Here is a 22,707-nt window from a genome sequence, read left to right as displayed (position 1 = left end):
AAAGGCCAAAATTTGCTATTTTTGGCTTGTGGACATGATAGAGACCACATTTTGCAATCAACTTTATTCAAACTTGCACACAACTTGTATTGGCGTAATATCTCAGTTCCTTTCGAAAACTGGCCAGATCCCATCATGGGTTCCAGAGTTACGGCCCCTTAAAAGGCCAAAATTTGCTATTTGTTTTTGCAGCTATATAGAGACCTCTTTTATGGCTTGATTTGATACAAACTTGCAAAATATCTTCAACAACATTAAATCTTGGATTCCATGATGAATCTGTCAGATCCAGTCGTAGGTTACGGCTCCTAATTGACCCATGAAAGAGCCAAACTTTGTTAATTTTTACCTTGTGAACACGATAGAAGTGACATTTACCACACTTACACACAACTTAAGTCACAATAAGATCTGAGTTCCTTTCGAAAACTGGCTAGATTCCATCATGTGTTCTGGAGGTTTCATTTATGCTTTGATTTAATACAGACTTGCACAGAGTGATTATCTTGATGATTTCTAGGCCTGGATTGAAACTTGGTCATGTCAGGTCAGGTCAAAAACTAGGTCATCAGGTCAAATCAAAGGAAAAGCTTGTTAACAACCTGGAGGCCACATTTATGACCCTATCTTCATGAAACTTGGTCAGAATGTTTATTTTGATGATTTCTAGAAGAAATTCGAAACTGGGTCATATGGGGTCAAAAACTAGGACACCCAAGTCAAATCGAAGGAAAAGCTTGTTAACTCTCTTGAGGCCACATTTATGACCCTATTTTCATGCAACTTGGTCAGAATGTTTATCTTGATGATTCCTAGGCTATTTTCGAAACTTGGTCTAATTGGATAAAAAACTAGGTCACCCAATCAAATCAAAGGAAAAGCTTGTTAACACTCTTCTTCATTTGATGTGCATGAAACTTAGTCAGAATGTTTGTGTGCATGAAGTATCGCATGAATTTTTATCTCGGTTATGTAGGGTCTTAAACTAGGTCACCAGGTCAGATAAAAGAATAAGCTTGTTTACACTCAAAAGGCCATGTTTTTGGTCTAATCTTGATGAAAATTGGTCAGAATATTTGTCTCCATGAAATCACTAGGTAAAACATGTTTACACTCTTATTGTATGTTACTTAGTGACTTTTGGCCCTCTGGTTTAAGCATTTTTGTGCGCCCCCCCCAGGAGTGGTGGGGGCATATAGATTTGGTCTTGTCCGTGCATCCATGCGTCTGTCCGTCCGAAGTTCGTGACACACCTAGCTCAAAAAGTATTTGATATAAATTCATGAAACCTTGCATGAGTCTTTATCATGATATGAACTTGCGCACCTCCTATTTTTCGTCTGGCTCCGCCCCCTATTTTTAGAGTTATGGCCCCTGAAATAGTCAAAAATGCACATTATCACCTTGTGACACGCCTAGCTCAAAAACTATTTGATATAGATTCATGAAACCTTGCATGTGTATTAATCATGATATGAACTTGCGCACCTCCTATTTTTCATTTGGGTCCGCCCCCTATTTTCAGAGTTATGGCCCCTGAAATAGTCAAAAATGCACATTTTCACCTTGTGACATGCCTAGCTCAAAAAGTATTTGATATAAATTGATGAAACCTTGCATGAGTCTTTATCATGATATGAACTTGCGCACCTCCTATTTTTCATCTGGCTCCGCCCACTATTTTTAGAGTTATGGCCCTTGAAATAGTCAAAAATGCATATTTTCACCTTGTGACACGCCTAGCTCAAAAAGTATTTGATGTAGATTCATGAAACCTTGCATGTGTATTAATCCTGATATGAACTTGCGCACCTCCTATTTTTCATTTTGGTCTGCCCGCTATTTTTTGAGTTATGGCCCCTGAAATAGTCAAATATGCACATTTTCACCTTGTGACACGCCTAGCTCAAAAAGTATTTCATATAAATTGATGAAACCTTGCATGAGTCTTTATCATGATATGAACTTGCGCACCTCCTATTTTTCATTGGCTCTGCCCGCTATTTTTTGAGTTATGGCCCCTGAAATAGTCAAAAATGCACATTTTCACCTTATGACGCGCCTAGCTCAAAAAGTATTTGATATAGATTCATGAAACCTTACATGTGTATTAATCATGATAAGAACTTGCGCACCTCCTATTTTTCTTTGGCTCCGCCCGCTATTTTTTGAGTTATGGCCCCTGAAATAGTCAAAAATGCACATTTTCGCCTTGTGATGCGCCTAGCTAAAAAAGTATTTCATATAAATTGATGAAACCTTGCATGAGTCTATATCAAGATAGGAACTTGCGCACCTCCTATTTTTCATCTGGCTATGCCCCCTATTTTTAGAGTTATGGCCCCTGAAATAGTCAAAAATGCACATTTTCACCTTCTGACGCGCCTAGCTCAAAAGTGTTTGATATAGATTCATGAAACTTTGCATGTGTATTAATCATGATATGAACTTGCGCACCTCCTATTTTTCGTCTGGCTCCGCCCCCTATTTTCAGAGTTATGGCCCCTGAAAAAGTCAAAAATGCACATTTTCACCTATTGGCACCCCTAGCTCAAAAAGTATTTGATATAGATTCATGAAACTTCGCTTGAGTCTTAATCATGATACGAACTTGCACACCTCCTATTTTTCATTTGGGTCTGCCCCCTATTTTCAGAGTTATGGCCCCTGAAATATTCAAAAATGCACATTTTCACCTTATGAGGCACCTAGCTCAAAAAGTATGATATATTAAACTTGCACAAGTCTTTATCATAATATAAACTTGCACACCTCTTTTTTTTTTGGCTGGTTCCTCCATCTATTTTTAAAGTTATGGCCCCTGAAATAGTAAAAAAATGCACATTTTCACCTAAGTATGTGCCTAGCTCAAAAAGTATTTGATGTAAATGCATGAACCTTGCTCGAGTCTTTATCATGATGTGACCTTGCACATTTGGCATTCTTCTTGAGAATCTTAATGCTTATTACAGAGTTACGGCCCTTGATTTAGACAAAATAGTGGATTTTTTGTTTGTGATGCTCATAGCTCGAAAAGTATATGGCCTATAATAATGAATCCTTTTCATAAAATGTTTGTTGAGGCTTTACCCCATTAAGACTGCAAACATTTGAATTATTGCCCCTTATTTGTGACAAATGTACCAGTAGGGGGCACACCCTGTGTCCTACAGACACATTCTAGTTACTTTAAATACAAATCTTGGTCTTTAAAGGATTTATAATCATAATTATGTTTATAAAATAATATTATGAATAAGTTATTAAGGTTTAGCATATCTTTATATGGCAATTTGTCAGTTTGAAATAATGACCCACTTTCCACTGAGAAAATGATATTTCTTGCTTTAAAGGTAAACTAGCACCGTCTTTGATATTATTACATCAAATTTGTGTAATGATATCAAAGATGGCCCTTCCCGTAAGATTCCACCAGTGGTCATTCACAAAAAACATTTACAAATTGCGATGTCCAAAAAATTCTTTTAAAATTTGACACCAAAATTTCAAAAAGAACATTAAATTCAGATTAAATTTCTAATTTGGATATGTGCGGGGGGTGGGGGGCTATATAGGAGTCAGTTATGTCGCGTCCCGTTGCATCCCATCCCATCCCTAGATCTATATCTCAGTTCCCAGTTAGCAAAATATATGGGACCCATAAGGGCCCCTTATTGTTAGCTCACCTGTCACAAAGTGACAAGGTGAGCTTTTGTGATCACGCAGGGTCTGTGCGTAAACTTTTGCTTTTGACCACTTTAAAGGTCACATTTTTCATGGGATCTTTATGAAAGTTGGTCAGAATGTTTATCTTGATGATATCTAGGTCAGGTTCGCAACTGGGTCACATGCGGTCCAAAACTAGGTCAGTAAATAGAAAATCCTTGTGACCTCCCTAGAGGCCATATTTTTCAATGGATCTTCATGGAAATTGGTCAGAATGATTACCTTGATGATATCTGAGATAAGTATGAAACTTGGTCATGTGCGGTCCAAAACTAGGTCAGTAGGTCTAAAAATAGAAAATCCTTGTGACCTTCCTAGAGGCCATATTTTTCAATGGATCTTCATGAAAATTGGTCAGAATGTTCACCTTGATGATATCTAGGTCACGTTTGTAACTGGGTGACTGTGGTCAAAAACTAGGTCAGTAGGTCTAAAAATAGAGAAACCCATGTGGGACCGGTATGGTACATCTGCCCAGATATAGCCCATATGGGCCCCATATATGCTTGCGTGTTGGGTTATTAATAAATGTATTTAATTCAAATTTATAATAGATGTTCCACCTTATCACCCACATCATGTGACACAAGGTGCATAACTCTGACACCAATTTTTAGCTCAACTTTTTGCACTCGCCCCAGTGTCGTTGTTGGCGTTGCTGTTGGTTAAAGTTTTTGATAAAGTGAAGTATCTCTGTAACTGTTAAAGCTATTGACTTGAAATTTAAAACAGTTATTTACTATCAAAGTCTTCACCAGGAGAAACAGTCCCCTTAACTCTGTTTGAATTTTGATGGAGTTATGCCCCATTTTGACTTACAATTTTTTGTTAAAGTTTTTGATAAAGTCAAATACAGTCGAAAAGACATTAGACAGAAAGGACAATTAGTCAAGTGTACAATTGGTCTCATAGGACTTTATGTCAAATGAATATTTAACAGAATTTTCGTCGAATTTGGTCGAATTTAGTCGAATTTAACTTACCCACTTTGCCGATATGTTTACAGTTTTCAGTTTTCAACTCGATTAAAGTAGACTCAGCTTTCGGCGTTTACTGATTGTTTAACTTGAGTAATTATCAATAATAATAATTTATTTTCGACCAAGTGTCGTGGCCTGTTAATTTTATTGACTAATTGTCACATTCTGCATAATGCCCATTAGGCATAATGTCTTTTCATCCATTTGTCTGTTCGACCAAACGTGTTTCGACGAAATGTCGTGCACCCAAAAAGCTTATATGTACATCTGGGTCTACTACAAATCTTATTCGAATCTGAAATGTAAAACGGGTTGTTTTGTTTTTCTTCACTTTTTATTCACTGTACATAAAACATATACAGGGTACATTGTTGCACGAGAACAAAAATAGCAATTGCCTATACCGATTCAGCTACCTTTCACTGAATTGTTTGGAATAATAAAACGACAATTTATAGACGATCAGGACTTAAATATGTTTTATCTGTTTTATGTAGTGATTGTTTTAGACGTATAGATATCGAAACAAGTGTGACTGATATGCCATCCGATCTGATAGTTAAAGAAGAAAAAAATAAGCACTAACACAGCGTATGTGTTTCGAATTTAATTACTAAGTTTTCACACTTTAATTACCGTTTACGCCCAACTAATTGATCATGACACTTTCCACTCTAAAGCGTTTTTCATGCCATTATGGAAGGTGTGAAAACTTAGACGATACAGGTATTCGTAAAACCGCAACTAAAACGAGTTGAAAACAGGCTTTAAGGGCATAAAAATACATTTGTAGGAGCGCATTTTTCGTAAAATTGCATTTTCGTAAAACCGCAACTTTGTAACATAGAAATAAGAAGGAAAGCAGCCGGGACCACAACACCTTTTCGTAGTATACCGGTATTTTGATCAATTGTGATTCGTAGCACCGTGAATGCACTGTATCTCTGTTACTATCAAAGCTATTGACTTGAAACTTCAAATAGTTAAAATTTTTTGGTTAAAGTTTTATTAAGCTTTTACTGGCAGAGCCTTTATTCAGAGTCAAGCACTGAGAAAAGTCAAGCACGCTGTCTTACGGACAGCTCTTGTTCATGAATTATGTCCCCTTTTACTTAGAATTTAAGGTTAATTTTGATGCATTTTCACTTTATCTCAATTATTACTAAATGGATTTAATTCAGACTTAAAATAGATGTTCCAACTTATAACCCACATCATGTGACACAAGGTGCATAACTCTGGCACCAATTTCATGAATAATGCCCCCTTTTACTTAGAATTTAAGGTTAATTCTGATGCATTGTTACTATATCTCAGTTATTATTGTATGGATTGGATTCAAACTTAAAATAGATGTTCCACCTTATCATCCACATCATGTGATACAAGGTGCATAACTCTGACATCAATTTTTCATGAATAATGCCCCCGTTTACTTAGAATTTAAGGTTAGTTTTGATGCATTGTTACTATATCTCAGTTATTACGAAATACATTTGTTTCAAACTTGAAGTGTATTCTACATCATCACCCACATCATATGACACAAGGTGCATAACTCTTGCACCAATATTTCCTGAGTTATGCCCCCTGTTTGCTTAGAAATCTAGTTTGCAATATTCATCCGCCATTAGAGTCATTAAATGCTCAAGTGACAGTTCTTGGCAGATTTAAATGTTTTTGGTACACAGGTGTAACATCATAGAATAGAGTAAAGTTCGACTCTGGCTACAAACCACCAATTTTATATTAATTATATTTAAAATTTGTCAAACTTATGGTTACCGGACAATAACTCACGAAAGGCTTGACAGATTTAGATAACTTTTGGTACACAGGTGTAACATCATAAAATACAGGTCATGTTTGATTTAAATTGCACCTTTTTGTGGCCATGTCTTTCTTATGGTTGCTATTCTTCTGTGACAAGACGGTATTGTGGGGGTATTCATCACTCCTGTGACAGTTCTAGTTTCACTAGACAGCAAATTACAGTTGAACATGGGTGGGTCTTTTTGGTTGTTCTATTTTGATGTTGAAAAGATCAATGTCCCGACACTTAACTTTGTATTTCTGATAGTCACGGAAAGTAAACCATTTATTTTTGTAGCAAACTAACATAAACATGTAAATATAAGAAAGTAAAGTATAAGAACTAGTGGGATTTATGGATATGCAAGAAATCCCAGTTGGGTTTGCACAAAAAAAATAGAACTTTATTCTTAAATAATTTCACAGAAATATCTGGTTGTCCCCCTAGCAAGATTGTCCAAGTATCCAGATTTGTAAAAAACGTGGCTGTCAGAGGGTGTAGTCACTGTTACATTTTTGAGCTATGAAACTCAGATGAACTATCTAGGGCCATCATGGTGGTCTCATTTTTAGCTCACCTGTCACAAAGTGACAAGGTGAGCTATTGTGACCGCTTGATGTCCGTCGTCCGTCGTCCATCAACAATTTCTAAAAAAATCTTCTTCTTGAAAACCACTGGGCAGAATTACACCAAACTTCACAGGAATGATCCTTGGGTGGCCCCCTTTCAAAATTGTTCAAAGAATTGAATTCCATGCAGAACTCTGGTTGCCATGGCAACCGAAAGGAAACACTTTAAAAATCTTCTTCTCAAAAACCAGAAGCCCTAGAGCTTTGATATTTGGTATGAAGCATTGCCTAGTGGACCTCTACCAATTTTGTTCAAATCATGACCCTGGGATCAAAATTGACCCCGCCCCAGGGGTCACTTGATTTTACATAGGAAAATCTTAAAAAATCTTCTTCTCAAAAGCCAGAAGCCCTAGAGCTTAGATATTTGACATGTAGCATTGCCTAATGGACCTCTACTAAAGTTGTTTAAATCATGATCACGGGGTCAAAATTGACCCCGCCCCAGGGGTCACTTGATTTAAGATAGGAAAATCTTCAAAATTTTTTCAAAAATAAACCAGAAGGCCTAGAGCTTATAGATATTTGACATGTAGCATTGCCTAGTGGACCTCTACAAAATTTGTTCAAATCATGACCCCCGGGGTCAAAATTGACCCCGACCCAGGGGTCACTTGATTTTACATAGGAAAATCTTAAAAAATCTTCTTCTCAAAAGCCAGAAGCCCTAGAGCTTAGATATTTGACATGTAGCATTGCCTAGTGGACCTCTACTAAAGTTGTTTAAATCATGACCACGGGGTCAAAATTGACCCCGCCCCAGGGGTCACTTGATTTAAGATAGGAAAATCTTCAAAATTTTTTCAAAAATAAACCAGAAGGCCTAGAGCTTAGATATTTGACGTGTAGCATTGCCTAATGGACCTCTACAAAATTTGTTCAAATCATGACCCCCGGGGTCAAAATTGACCCCGACCCAGGGGTCACTTGATTTTACATAGGAAAATCTTCAAAAATTTTCTAAAAATAAACCAGAAGGCCTAGAGCTTAGATATTTGACATGTAGCATTGCCTAGTGGACCTCTACAAAATTTGTTCTAATCATGGCCCCCGGGGTCAAAATTGACCCCGCCCCAGGGGTCACTTGATTTAAGATAGGAAAATCTTCAAAATTTTTTCAAAAATAAACCAGAAGGCCTAGAGCTTAGATATTTGACATGTAGCATTGCCTAGTGGACCTCTACAAAATTTGTTCAAATCATGACCCCCGGGGTCAAAATTGACCCCGACCCAGGGGTCACTTGATTTTACATAGGAAAATATTAAAAAATCTTCTTCTCAAAAGCCAGAAGCCCTAGAGCTTAGATATTTGACATGTAGCATTGCCTAGTGGACCTCTACTAAAGTTGTTTAAATCATGACCACGGGGTCAAAATTGACCCCGCCCCAGGGGTCACTTGATTTAAGATAGGAAAATCTTCAAAATTTTTTCAAAAATAAACCAGAAGGCCTAGAGCTTAGATATTTGACATGTAGCATTGCCTAATGGACCTCTACAAAATTTGTTCAAATCATGACCCCCGGGGTCAAAATTGACCCCGACCCAGGGGTCACTTGATTTTACATAGGAAAATCTTCAAAAATTTTCTAAAAATAAACCAGAAAGCTTAGATATTCGACATGTAGCATTGCCTAGTGGACCTCTACAAAATTTGTTCTAATCATGACCCCCGGGGTCAAAATTGACCCCGCCCCAGGGGTCACTTGATTTTAGATAGGAAAATCTTCAAAATTTTTCTAAAAATAAACAAGAAGGCCTAGAGCTTAGATATTTGACATGTAGCATTGCCTAGTGGACCTCTACAAAATTTGTTCTAATCTTGACCCCCAGGGTCAAATTGACCCAGCCCCAGGGGTCACTTGATTGTACATAGGGAAGTCTTCATAAATTGATTATAATTTTTTGACCTCCTTGTCCTAAAATGCAGTGATGACAGGTGAGCGATATAGAGCCATTATGGCCCTCTTGTTTTTCTGATAAATAACAAGAATTTAACTTCTATTTTCATAGAGGGTTAACTCCACTACACAATTGTGTCCACCACAACCACTATGCAATTGCAGAACTTCTTGTTGAGGTAAGATTTGTACTTTTTGTAACTCAGATTGTTAGAGAAAATCTACCATTATGATAGTAGGTATTACAAAATTCAACTTCTATAGTGTAGTTTAGAGTTAGCTTTTGAAAATGTTAACAAAAGTCATGCATCTACAAGGTTTTGATGGTCAAAAGATGTAGAAGATTCATGTACAATTGAAACTTGGTTTCTAAAACTCACTTATCTTGAACTTCTGGCTATCTTGAAGAAGTCCTTTCTGGAAAACACCTGCACAACAATCATTAGCTCATCTGATTTTTTGAAAAAAAAATGATGAGTTATTGTCATCACTTGATCGGCGTCGGGGTTGCCTGGTTAAGTTTTATGTTTAGGTCAACTTTTCTCCTAAACTATCAAAGGTATTGCTTTGAAACTTGCAACACTTGTTTACCATCAATAGCTGACCCTGTACAGCAAGAAATATAACTCTGTCCTGCTTTTTGCAATAATTATGGCCTCTTTTGGACTTAGAAAATATCAGATTTCTTGGTTAAGTTTTATGTTAAGGTCAACTTTTCTCCTAAACTATCAAAGGTATTGCTTTGAAACTTGCAACACTTGTTTGCCATCAATAGCTGACCCTGTACAGCAAGAAATATAACTCTGTCCTGCTTTTTGCAATAATTATGGTCTCTTTTGGACTTAGAAAATATCAGATTTTTTGGTTAAGTTTTATGTTTAGGTCAGTTTTTCTCATAAATTATCAAAGCTATTGCTTTGAAAACTTGAAATACTTGTTCACCATCATAAGCTGACCCTGTACACCAAGAAACACAACTCCATCCTGCTTTTTGCAAGAATTATTGCCTCTTTTGTACTTAGAAAATCAGATTTCTTGGTTAAGTTTTTGTCACCATCATAAGTTGGGTCTGTACATCAAGAAACATAACTTCATCCTGCTTTTTGCAAGAATTATGGCCCTTTTTGGACTTAAAAAATCATGGGTAGGACAATATTTTTCTTACACAAAAAAATCAGATGGGCGTCGGCACTAGCAAGGCAATGCTCTTGTTTTTAAAGACATATCTGACATTTTTCTTGATATCCTGAATTTATAGGGTACCTATGATTTTTAACACATATTTCCATTTTAAACTTGACTCTCAGTCAGTACACAAAGTTTAAAGAAACTTCATCAGTAGGAAAATGTTTGCCTATATACATATAGAAAACTGTGATATGTCTTGAAGTTGACTTTAGGAATGCTCAGTTCCTATGAATTCAGGATACCAAGTTTCAACTCTAGTTGTTAACTAGAAACATGCACCTTTTTTGACAAAGAAGTTAGTTAAGTTTCCCGTACCATTCCATATTTTTGCTAAATTGTTTAATGTATGGCTTGGAAACTTCGAACACTTGCTTACCATCACATATTGCGATATAGTGTCAGACATATCCAACACGTTAACACACGTTCCTCATTAGATGACACTGGGAGATTAAAGTTAAGCAGGTCTATTTTCTGTCCAGTCCATAACTCATGTCGTCCATCTAGGGATTCTAATTTTCTTGGCATAAATATTCCCCATAAAGTAACACTCAGAGGTTGAATGTTATGTAGGTCTTTTTTTTTGTGTCAGGTCCATAACTAGTGTCATCCATCATGGGATTTTGAAATCACTCTGTACAATATTCCACAAAAGGTCACACTTTGAGGTCAGAGGCTCAGAGGATGTATCTCATGTTTGATCTGTAGCTTTTGTCATCCATCAAGGGACTTTGGTCTTACTTGGTACAAATATTCCACATAAGGTCACACTCAAGTGGTCAAATATTAAGAGGGTCTATAACTCTTGCCATCCATCAAGTATTTTAGCTCGACTATTCGAAGAATAAGTAGGGCTATCTCAGGGGTGTGGAAATCCCAAAATTTTTCACTTGTCCACGGACAAATGAGACTTAAAAATCTACTTGTCTATAGTCAAAACTTACTTGCCCAGATTTTCAACATTTTAGCATGCAAATTTATAATTCTTTATTTTGGACATTAATCTACAAGTAGTAACAAAAGCAAACATAATAAAGTGTAATACTGTAGCTTTTTCAAACATAAGCTTTCAACACTTTAGCTTGTGTTCGTCCGTGAGGCCGTTAAGCATTTAACAAAAATAACCATCATGCTGTGCGAAGCCATGTGAGAAAGCATGAAACTTTCTGACTCGTACTAGCGAGCTCTTTGTGATTTGGCTGTTGACTTCCATTTTTGTTGGCAGACGAATTTGTTAAAAATCTTGTGATAATTATTTATGTTTCCGGTTTCTATTTGCTGAGTTATCGTGTACAAAAATCACGTGAGATCGAGACAGGGAACCAATCATAACGCAGAGAAAGAGATGCTAAATTTAGACACAGTATGGTTTTTCCAAAATTGGAGAAATCGAGAGACCCTCGGCGAGTGAAACATCCGTTTTGTACGTCAGATTCTTTTATAAACTCCATAAACTTGAAGCACTGTTCAGAATTTCTAAATTATTCTTTCCTTTTTTCATTTCAAACCAGAAAATTTGTGCTTGTCCGCGGACAAACGGAATGTGAAAACTCACTTGTCCACCGTTAAAAAAGTCCCGAGTCGGACAAGTCGGACATAGGAATTCCACACCCCTGGCTATCCTACTCACCACGGCGTCAGTGTCACACCTTACTCCATCAAGGATTTTGGCTGAATTATGGCCCCTTTTGACTTAGAAATATTAGTTAAGTTTTTCGTACCAGTTCATATTTTGTGTAAAGTGTTTGACATATGGCTTTGAAACTTTTATCACTTGTTCAGTATTATAATCTCTATCTGTAGGCAAGAGTACATAACTCTGTCATCTATTTTGGCTGAATTATGGCCCTTTTTGGACTTGGAAATTGGTTCTGTTTTCGTACAAGTCCACGTTTTGTCAAAACTATTTGACATATGGCTTTTAAACTTTGAACACTTGTTTATCATCACGATTTCCATCTGTAGGCAAGAGTATATAACTCTGACAACTATTTTGGCTGAATTATGGCCCTTTTTGGACTTTGAAATTGATTCAGTTTTTCGTACAAGTTTTGTCAAAACGATTTGAACTGTGGCTTTGAAACTTTGAACACTTGTTTATCAACATGATTTCCATCTGTAGGCAAGAATACATAACTCTGTCACTTATTTTGGCTAAATCATGGCCCTTTTTGGACTTGGAAATCAGTTAAATTTTTCATGCAAGTCCATATTTTGCCAAACCAGTCTGTCATTTGGCTTTAAAAAGTGACCACTTGTTTACCATCATAGTGTACATTATACAGGCAAGACTTCATAACTAGGCCAAGGACTTTAACGCAGTTTAGCCCTTTTTGACATAGAAATGTTACTCATATCATTCCATTTCTTCTTTAAACTGTTTGATATGTGACTTTGAAACTTTGAAGACTTCATTACCATCATCGTCACACATTGCCATTTAGTGCAAGACTTATTGAAATCCACAAATACAGGAACATTTTTTGTCTGATCTTTTTTTCTTTTGTCTGAAAATCTGTGGTAATATTTTGATCCCATTCTTCAATCAATTCTTCCAATAGTCAAGCGCGTTGTCATCCAACAGCTCTTGTTTATATTACTTAGCAAAAATGTTCCGCATAAGGTCACACCTAAAGGTTAAAGGTTAAGAGGGTCTATCTTTGTTTTGCTCATAATTCTTGCCATTCATCAAGAGATTTTGATATTACTTGGCACAAATGTACTGCACAAAAAGACAATGTGTGATATGCAACACCCCGACCTCTAGCTCAGAGAACAAGAATTCAAGATTACACTAAGATGTCAAAAATTTAGGTACTCACAAATAATGCATAGCATGCAAGACCCAAAAAGAAAAGTAAGTTCTGGATAATTGTTGTCATGCTTGTAATGATCTTACCTGTGGAGAGGGTAAATAAACACAGTATTTAAATGAATACTTAACAGATTAAAATATTGATTCAGTAGCTGACTTTATGTTGCCTGGCAATATTACTTTCAGGTGTTGGTTTGGGTTCAGTAGGTCTAATGTCAGGGTTACATCTTTAGACTGAAAACATTCAGTTGTCCTTGATCAATAATTAGAAATTTATTTGGCCTAAGACTGTCAGATTTCATAGGATGATTATTCTTGGTCAGTAAATGACCTCAATAATTTTTCAGGTCAGTAGGTCAGATGTCAAGATCATAGTACCTTAAGTCTTACAATGATTTTCTACGCATTCCTGAGTAATGCTTGGACTTTCGGGAGTCAAATTGTATCGGACGAATGCCTTTGTCCAAGATAACACCTGTGGTGTAGGAATCTATAGGTCAAAGGTCAAGGTTGCAATAACATTGAAAATAATAACAGTTACTGATCAAAAACTGAATAATGCTTTGGACTACTGTTACCATTCTTCATAGCATTATTTTCAACGGTAAGTAGTTGATCTCTGCTGATAGGGTGTCGGACATCTAGGTCACCATTACTATGAAACTAAAAGTGGTTAATGACCTTTAACTTTGCTATCAGACTTACTGTTTATGGCCAATAGAGTATACTAATCAATATGACAGCATACCTTACACTGAAAATTACTTACTTAGTTATCATGGACAAAAAAGTAACTGTGTTTTACTCACAGGTCTAGTTTTTATGTATTGTCTAAAAGTGAATGTTGAGTTTTGTATTTATACTTTTAGCAAGGAGCATCTGTGAACAGGGAAGATGTGTGGGGAATTACGCCACTGCATTTAGCATCAGGGGTTAAAGATTGGAATATCTATCAGCTCCTATTGAAGGTATGATTTAACTTTGAAAAATACTTAGATGTTTGCACAATTTATCTGGTTCAAAGGAAACCTACGGGTATGGATTCAACATTTTACAAGCAATAGGTCTGAACTCCTATATGTCAAGAAAGCACAGGTGTAGAATGTTATTTAAGAAATAAATAGTTCCCAGACTTGGTTTATCATAGAATAACCCGAGTTTTATTTTTTTTATGCATAAGAATATATCATGAAGGCCGTAGGCCTGAGTGATATATTGTTTCGCATAATAAAAAACTCGGGTTATTTTATGATAAACCACACTTTGGAACTTATTATTTTTATTCTAACATGACATACTAGTATCAACAGTGTTAGAAAAAATGGTAACTACTTTTTACGACCGTGCTATGAGCTGGATCAGATGACGTCATTGCACGGGAGTGATTTATTGCAGAATAACCCGAGATAGATTTTGCTCTACATGTATGTAGGTTATTCACTGGTTGTGTTAGAATTATATTAAATGTCACCTCCCAAAGCCTAAATAAATTCAACCTTATCACATTATAGGTATCCTCAGAAGGTAGTGATTCAGTTATAAAAGCTACAGTTCAACTTTATTTGCTCAAACTCAAGGGGACTGCCAAAATTAGTTCAAGGAACCAGTAGTTAGTGTGGGCAAGGTTTTTGGGTTATTGCATCAATATTGTTATAATATGCCAAAGTGTTACTATTTTAAGATGTCAATTTTGCCATCCCCCACCTCAGTTTATATGTAAATCACTTGTTTCATACTTATGAAATAGATTACTCACATCAGTTACATGTTAATCTGCATAATTTCTTAGGTTACACCACTTGAATAGTCATAACTTTGCATATTTCTTCAATTTTCCGTGATATTTTTGTTTTGACAAGTTGTTGTTGTTGTTGAGATTTTTGGCAAGTATAAATGCAATCTTTCCGTACATTTCTGTGTTTCTGGAGTCACACCACTAATATAAATTACTCTTTTTACAATGTTTAATCTTAGGAACATTCATTGTTACGATATGATAGGTATTTTTCATGTTTTTGTTGTTTTTCTGTCGAACGGCAATTTTCTTTACTGGACAAGTCGGACATTGTAGCGCTGCCCGTTCAGTATTTTGTTTTCGTGATTATACGAAAATTACACATCTTTCATGAATGTATTGTATATGCAAATGTTCAGAATCAAATAGTCTATTTATTTATGTCAATATTTCACCATTGTATAATGTATTATTCTTGCATTCGGCGAGGAACGGTAGACCGATTCTGCCGTTTAGATCGCTGGAATGGCAAAGTAAAGTTGACGTTCCTGCGTTCTGATTGGTTGAACGGTAGACCGGCACTTGCAGATTCCTATATATTTGAACGTTGGGTTCAGTCAGTATTCGTTTTGGGTCACCAGTCAAATTACCAAGCAACAAAGTAAACAAGTATAAGTAGTTTGGTGACTGGCAAAATTCAAAACAAAGTCTAAATTAACTGAGATTGCCATTTCTAGATAAATGTGACTGCCGTTCAAGTTAAATGCCATTTGATCATCTTTATAACTGAAGTCTTTGCCTGGCGTTCACGTAAATCTATTTAAATGGGTTGTGTCCAACGTTTGATGAGACAAGTCAAAATACCGCTCGCCAGTATAATGTTATAGTGCCGTTCTGAATTAGATCTAGTAATACCGTTCGCAGAATGCATTTTCTGCTAGAAAGTAAACATGTTAGAATGCCGTTCTGAAGTAGAAATACTGTCGGTACATTCTGCTACATAGTAAACACTTGTTTTAAATGCTGTTCTAAATAAAATTGTGTTTATTTATAATCGACTTCCGTTATGTTGTCATCCGGACGTAAATATATAGAGTGACGTTGCTAACAGTATGTATATGATTAGTTGATTAGTAGCATATATACCATATGTGTTGCGGCCTCCATCAAATTAAAACAATGAATGGTACACATGGTTCAAGTATAAACGTTATTCAGCAGTTACAACTACTTTATTTCTTACAAAAAATATTTGAACAAAATAGGTTTGCAGTTATACTGTATTTAATTACAGTGTACCATTGTTGCTGAGGTACTTTTAAAAAAGTCATTGATAGTGGTTGTTTACCTGCTAAAGTTAACAGGTGGTAATTGACATAGTGGACTTTTAATTTTTACAAACAAAGTGTATTAATACAAAGATTCATTTACTGCAGACAATAAGTATCATTCATGATTAGAAGCAGCACTGTGACACATATAAAATTATTGATGTAAACATCAGATTAAATAATTAGTGCAATTAAGTGTGGAATAATTATTAATTTCAGAAAGGTGGTGATGCCAGCAAGAAAAATAAGAATGGTGATACTCCAAATGACCTATTTCTGAAACAATTAAAGGGAATTCCGATAGTTTTTTATGCGCATCTTTCTGCGCAGCCGACACATTCTATGGAAAACTGAACTGAAGTCAAAATTTGTTGAAACATGTTACAGACAGTCTTAAATATGACGAATCTTGAATGAAATAACATTTTTGATACGTTTTATCAGTAATCAAATGTTGATACTGGTTTATGTTGTATTGACAAGCATCATGCCTGACAGGTATCTTGCTATTTTTGTGGTTGTGTTTTCACATCGCATTTTAGTACAAAGACAGTGTTGTTCATATAATGTAAGATAATTGACTTAGTACTGATAAGACATTATCACCTTTCAGATTATTTAGTATTCAATTATAGAAAGAATTACGAATTTTTTAAACTTTTTTTAACTTCTAGCAGACATACATGTAATCAGTTTGGCCGGTTTTGCGCCATTTTCCGTCCGAACAGGTGTTTATGCTAGCGGTCTTAACATAAAAGTTAGCCTGGTGACCCATACATTTTTAGCCATTTTTATGCTCACAATACAATTATCTATACATAAGAAAAAAAAGAAAAAACTCTATGAAAGAGTTTTTTCAAAATTTAAAAAAATATTCTTCACTATGGGGATTTTTCACAGAAAAAAGTTCACAGAAGTAAATATGAAACAATATTTTTTTTTCATTTGTACCCATTATTGTAAGGATAGAGTATTACAAATATGACTATGATATCAAATAAGTAAATAATAAAATCTGTAAAAAGAAAAAAACTTATTGTGCTGTCTTGATGTATATTTTGGTTGGTATTTACAAAAAAGCAGAAAATTATGAAAATGTTGAGAAATCGCTAGCAGTTTCAGCAACAGTGGGTGTGTTCAAAACAATTTTTCACAAAAACAAGCCTGGTGACCTATTTTTTAGCTCACCTGTCACATAGTGACAAGGTGAGCTTTTGTGATCACTCTTCGTCCGTCGTCCGTCTGTGCGTCAACAATTTCTTGTCTGCACGATAGTGGTTTCATTTATGATTTTATTTTAACTAAACTTGCACACAACTTGTATCACCATAAGATCTCGGTTCCTTTCTTGAACTGGCCAGATCCCATTATGGGTTCCAGAGTTATGGCCCCTGAAAGGGCCAAAATTAGCTATTTTGACCTTGTCTGCACAATAGCAGCTTTATTTATAACTTGATTTTTACCAAACTGGCACACAACTTGTATCACCATAAGATCTTGATTCCTTTCTTGAACTGGCCAGATTCCAATATGGGTTCCAGAATTATGGCCCCTGAAAGGGCCAGAATTAGCTATTTTGACCTTGTCTGCACAATAGCAGCTTCATTTATGATTTTATTTTAACCAAACTTGCACACAACTTGTATCACCATAAGATCTTGGTTCCTTTCTTCAACTGGCGAAATTCCTTTATGGGTTCCAGAGTTATGGCCCCTGAAAGGGCCAGAATTAGCTATTTTGACCTTGTCTGCACAATAGCAGCTTCATTTATGATTTGAATTTAATCAAACTTCCACAAAACTTGTGTCACCATAAGATCTCGATTCCTTTTTTAAACCGGCCAGATCCCTTAATGGGTTCCAGAGTTATGGCCCCTGAAAGGGCCAAAATTAGCTATTTTGACCTTGTCTGCACAATAGCAGCTTCATTTATGATTTGATTTTAACCAAACTTGCACACAACTTGTATTACCACAAGATCTTGGTTCCTTTCTTGAACTCGCCAGATTCCATCATGGGTTCCAGAGTTATGGCCCCTTAAAGGTCCAAAATTGGACTTCCAAAATATCTTCAACAACAATAAAGCTTGGATTCCATGACAAATCAGATCCAATCGTAGGTTCCAGAGTTATTTTATATCTGATTACCTCCCCTGATTGTAATCAAAATGGATTTATATCAGTAAGTACTTATAGGACTTATTTGAAATTTCATTATTGTCATTAGTTGGACTGAGCCAATCAGGGTAGATAACTATGGACTGATTTTATGTCAAATTACCTCCCTTTATTTCAAATTAAAATGGGTATATCTCCATAACTAATGAAGATACTGATCTGAAATTTCATTTATGTCAACAGATTTATTTGGCAGATCCTTCTTTTGTTCACTTACAATAATTTTTTTTTTAATTACTTCCCTTTTACAATACTATAAATAGCTTATTTTTAGTAACTTTTTTATTATTGGCAGTAGGGAAAAACCGAGACCACTTTTCTGTGGTACAACATGGATGGTACCTCCAATTTTTAGGTGTTTTTTGACATATCTGTACCTTGTAAGAATTTTTTTTTCTTTTTGGTTAAATTTCTTCCCTTTGTTGTTCCTGTCCTTTGGACTTAGATATTTTTTCTGAGGACCTTCTTGTCCTCAAGTGCAATGATAACAGGTGAGCGATATAGGGCCATCATGGCCCTCTTGTTTTATTTGTTCATTGTTTTCAGCACAAATTTTCCTATCATACATGTGAATTAAAAAAATTTCTATGAAAGGAAAAAAACTATAGGAATTCTCTTTAAACAGTTTTAATGTGGTTCAGGGAAAACAAGCCAAGGCCACAGATTTACATAAGAAAAGTTCGAAACAAGAAAACTCATTTGATGGCAAGAATGACAGCCAGGTAAAAATAATCAGGCCCTGTTTTCACTATTTTTATGCCACCCAACAAAGAAATGGGGGTATATTGCTTTGCACCTGCCAGTCATGTCGGTCTGTAGATTGAACACTTTCTGCCCAATAACAGGAGAACCACTAGATCCAGGACCTTTAAGCTTAGTAGCTTGATTGGGATTATGAAGTAGATGAACCTGATAGTGTTTCTTTGGTCAGTTAATCAAAGTCACAGGGGTCCAAACCTGTAAAACGGTTTCTGCCCAATAACTGGAGAACCACTTTACTCAGGACCTTAAAACTTAGTAACTTGATTGGGCTTATAAAGTAGATGAACCCTATTGTTTTATAGGGTTAGGAGGTCAAAGGTGAAGGTCACTGGGACCACAAACCTTTAAACAGTGTCTGCCCAATAACTTTAGAAACACTTACCCCAGTAACTTCTGATTTGATAGCATGATTGGGCTTATGAAGTAGATGACTAAAATGTTTGTGCATCCCTAAATCTTGTGTGTCCAACTCCTTCCACTCTGTTAGCCGGATTTGCTTCAACCTTTCACAGATGAACAACCTTGATGTGCAGATGACTATAAAGGAAGGAATTTTTCCTGTGATCATTTTTACCGCAGTTATGGCACTTTGATCTTGCATGTCCAACTCCAAAAACACTATTGAAAGGATATTCTTGAAAGTTTCACAGTTGAAGGGCCATCATGTGAAGATGACCATAAATAAAGACTTTTTTTCTGTGGGTATTTTTTTTTTTTTTTTGGCTCACCTGAGCCAAAGGCTCATGGTGAGCTTTTGTGACCGCTCAGTGTCCGTCAAAATTTTCTAAAAAAAATCTTCTGGAAAACCACTGGGCAGAATTACACCAAACAAAACAAACCCTGTTAACATTTGACCTCCAAGTAGACCTTGACCTTGGAGCTAAGGGTCTAGGTCTTAAGTCTCACACATCATCTCATTATAGTGAACATTCATGCCAAGTTATTTTATTATTATTGAACATTTGAACAGGTGGGTTTTTCTGATCGCTCGATGTCCGGCGTCTGTCTTCTGTTGTCTGTCAACATTTAGCTTGTGTATTCGATAGAGGCTGTATTTTTCAACTGATCTTCATGAAATTTTGCCAGAATGATAACCTTGATGAAATCTAGGCCAAGTTTGAAAATGGGTCATCTGGGATCAAAAACTAGGTCACTAGGTCAAATCTAAGAAAAACCTTGTGTATGCGATAGAGGCTGTATTTTTCAATTAATCTTCATAAATTTTGATCAGAATGATTGCCTTGATAAAATCTAGGTCAGGTTTGAATATGGATCATCTGGGGTCAAAAACTAGGTCACTAGGACAAAATCAAAGAAAAACCTTGTGTATGCAATAGGGGCTGCATTTTTTACCGGATCTTCATGAAATATGATCAGAATGTTTGTCTTTATGAAATCTAGGTTGAATTTGAATATGGGTCATCTAGGATAAAAAACTAGGTCACCTAGTCAAATTAAAGAAACACTTTGTGTATGCAATAAGGGCTGCATTTTACACTGGGTATTCATCAAGTTTAGTCAGAATGATTGCCTTGCTGAAATCTAGGCCAAGTTAGAATATGGGTCATCTGTGGTCAGAAACTAGGTCACCGGGTCAAATCAAAGAAAAACCTTGTGTATGCGATAGAGACTCAATTTTTCAATTGATTTTCATGAAATTTGGTCAGAATGATAGCCTTGATGAAGCTAAGGTCAGGTTTGAATATGGATCCTCAGGGGTCAAAAGCTAGGTCGCTAGGACAAGACAAAGAAAAATGTTTTGTTTGTGATAGAGGCTGTATTTTTCAATTGAGGTTCATGAAATTTGGTCAGAATGATTGCCTTGATCAAATCTAGGTCAGTTTTGAATGTAGGTCATCTTGGCTCAAAAACTAGGTCACTAGATCAAATTGAAGAAAATACTTGTTTACACTAAAGGGACCACATTTTCGGTCCAATCTTAATGAAAATTGGTAAGAATATTTGTTTCCATGAAATCACTAGGTTAAACATATTTACACTATTATGGTGTGTTTTTCAGGTTAGTGACCTAGGGCCATCTTGGCCCTCTTGTTTATGCATTGTTGTATATTTAAATAACTTGGCATAAATATTCATCAGTACAAGACATTGTGTCATGTGCAAAATGCCAAGGTCACAGGCATTCAAGTTACCCGTCCCTAGAATTGCCACTATAATGCCACCCTTTTCAATGGTGGAGTATTTAGACAATTTTCCACCAAAATGCCACCTAAAATGCCACCAAAATGGTGAAAAAAAGAACAGGACAGTGGTAAACCTGTTTTCCACTAAATTCCACCTCTTTCCACTTGTGTACACCTTTAGGTGGCAATAAGTGGAGTATTTAGACAGTTTTACACCATTATGCCACCATTATGGTGGAAAATTTGTTTGCCATTTAATTACACCAACAGCCACCTTCATGGTGGCAGTAAGTGGAGTATTTAGACAAATTACCACTAAAATGCCACCATTATGGTGTAAAATCTATTTTCCACTAAACGCCACTTACTTCCACCAATCGCCACCTAACAGGTGGCAGTAAGCGGACAAAATTTCACCAAAACGCCACTATGGTGGCAGTCCTATTTTCCACTGAATGCCACCAAATAGCTGGCAATAGTAGGAAAATACGTGGCAACTAGTGGAAATCGGCTGCACGTGCTGAAACGGAAAAAAACTCAGTAATAAGCAAAAATCATATTATATTAATATATTTTTTATTTTTATGAAAAATCAAAGACCCTTCACAAGAAATCACAAAAGATCTGAACACGAGGATCAGGATGTTGTCAATGCAGTCTTATTTCTTCATATTCCAGGATGGCTTAAGTAGATGGCAAATGACTCTCCAAATTTCACTCCTTTGGATGTAAGGCCATTTTTCCAGCACACAATCTGTAACAGCAAACCATACATCTATTAATAGATATATTTTTCTAACATTCTGAATAATTTTGCAGAAAGTTTGTAAATTTCCTCTAGGAAATATATGAAATCGAAAGACTAAACTAACTCACTGACATAACAAAAAACTCTACATTGTCAAACTTAATCTATGTAAAATACTGTGAAATTATTTAAATTCGCTGGCATGAAATTTCACGCAAATGTAAAAAGGGCTTTCGTGCGGGCTTTAATTCGCACATTTTCAATTTATAAATGAAAAAATAAATTGAAAAATAATAATAGCACAGTCTTAAATTCACGCATCCGTTCTAACGCGAAATACGCGAAAATTTGTCCTACACGAATAAAAACGATTTTACAGTAATATGCAACATCTTTATTAGTCCCCTACTGGTTGAAAACCAGTTTCGGGGACTATAGGAATGCACTTTTCCGTCATTCCGTCTTTCCGTCATTCCGTCTTTCCGTCATTCCGTCATTCCGTCATTCCGTCATTCCGTCCGTCCGCAATTTCGTGTCCGGTCCATAACTCTGTCATCCATGAAGGGATTTTAATATTACTTGGCACAAATGTTCCCCATGATGAGACGACGTGTCATGCGCTAAACCCGGACCCCTAGCTCAAAGGTCAAGGTCACAATTGGAGGTCAAAGGTCAACAGGGCTTTTTTCCTGTCCGGTCCACAACTCTCCCATCCTTGAAGGGATTTTAGTATTACTTGGCACAAATGTTCCCCATGATGA

The 22,707-nt window shown here is 36.1% G+C and overlaps 1 protein-coding gene across 6 annotated transcripts in view; it reads left to right on the top strand.

Moving 5' to 3' along the window:
• Positions 1-22,707, top strand: part of LOC128559956 (poly [ADP-ribose] polymerase tankyrase-2-like) — a 74,164-nt gene that overhangs the window by 13,424 nt on the left and 38,033 nt on the right. For all 6 annotated transcript variants that reach the window (XM_053553207.1, XM_053553206.1, XM_053553203.1 and 3 more), the window contains exons 6-7: positions 9,160-9,226; positions 13,920-14,018. In XM_053553207.1, coding sequence (XP_053409182.1) covers positions 9,160-9,226; positions 13,920-14,018 — 166 coding nt within the window. The remainder of the gene's footprint in view (positions 1-9,159; positions 9,227-13,919; positions 14,019-22,707) is intronic.

The sequence above is a fragment of the Mercenaria mercenaria genome, chromosome 10, assembly GCF_021730395.1.
Source record: "Mercenaria mercenaria strain notata chromosome 10, MADL_Memer_1, whole genome shotgun sequence".
In the NCBI taxonomy this organism is placed as follows: domain Eukaryota; kingdom Metazoa; phylum Mollusca; class Bivalvia; order Venerida; family Veneridae; genus Mercenaria; species Mercenaria mercenaria.
The sequence above is the reverse complement of the archived record's forward strand: the minus strand, read 5'-3'. Positions and strand labels throughout refer to the sequence as shown.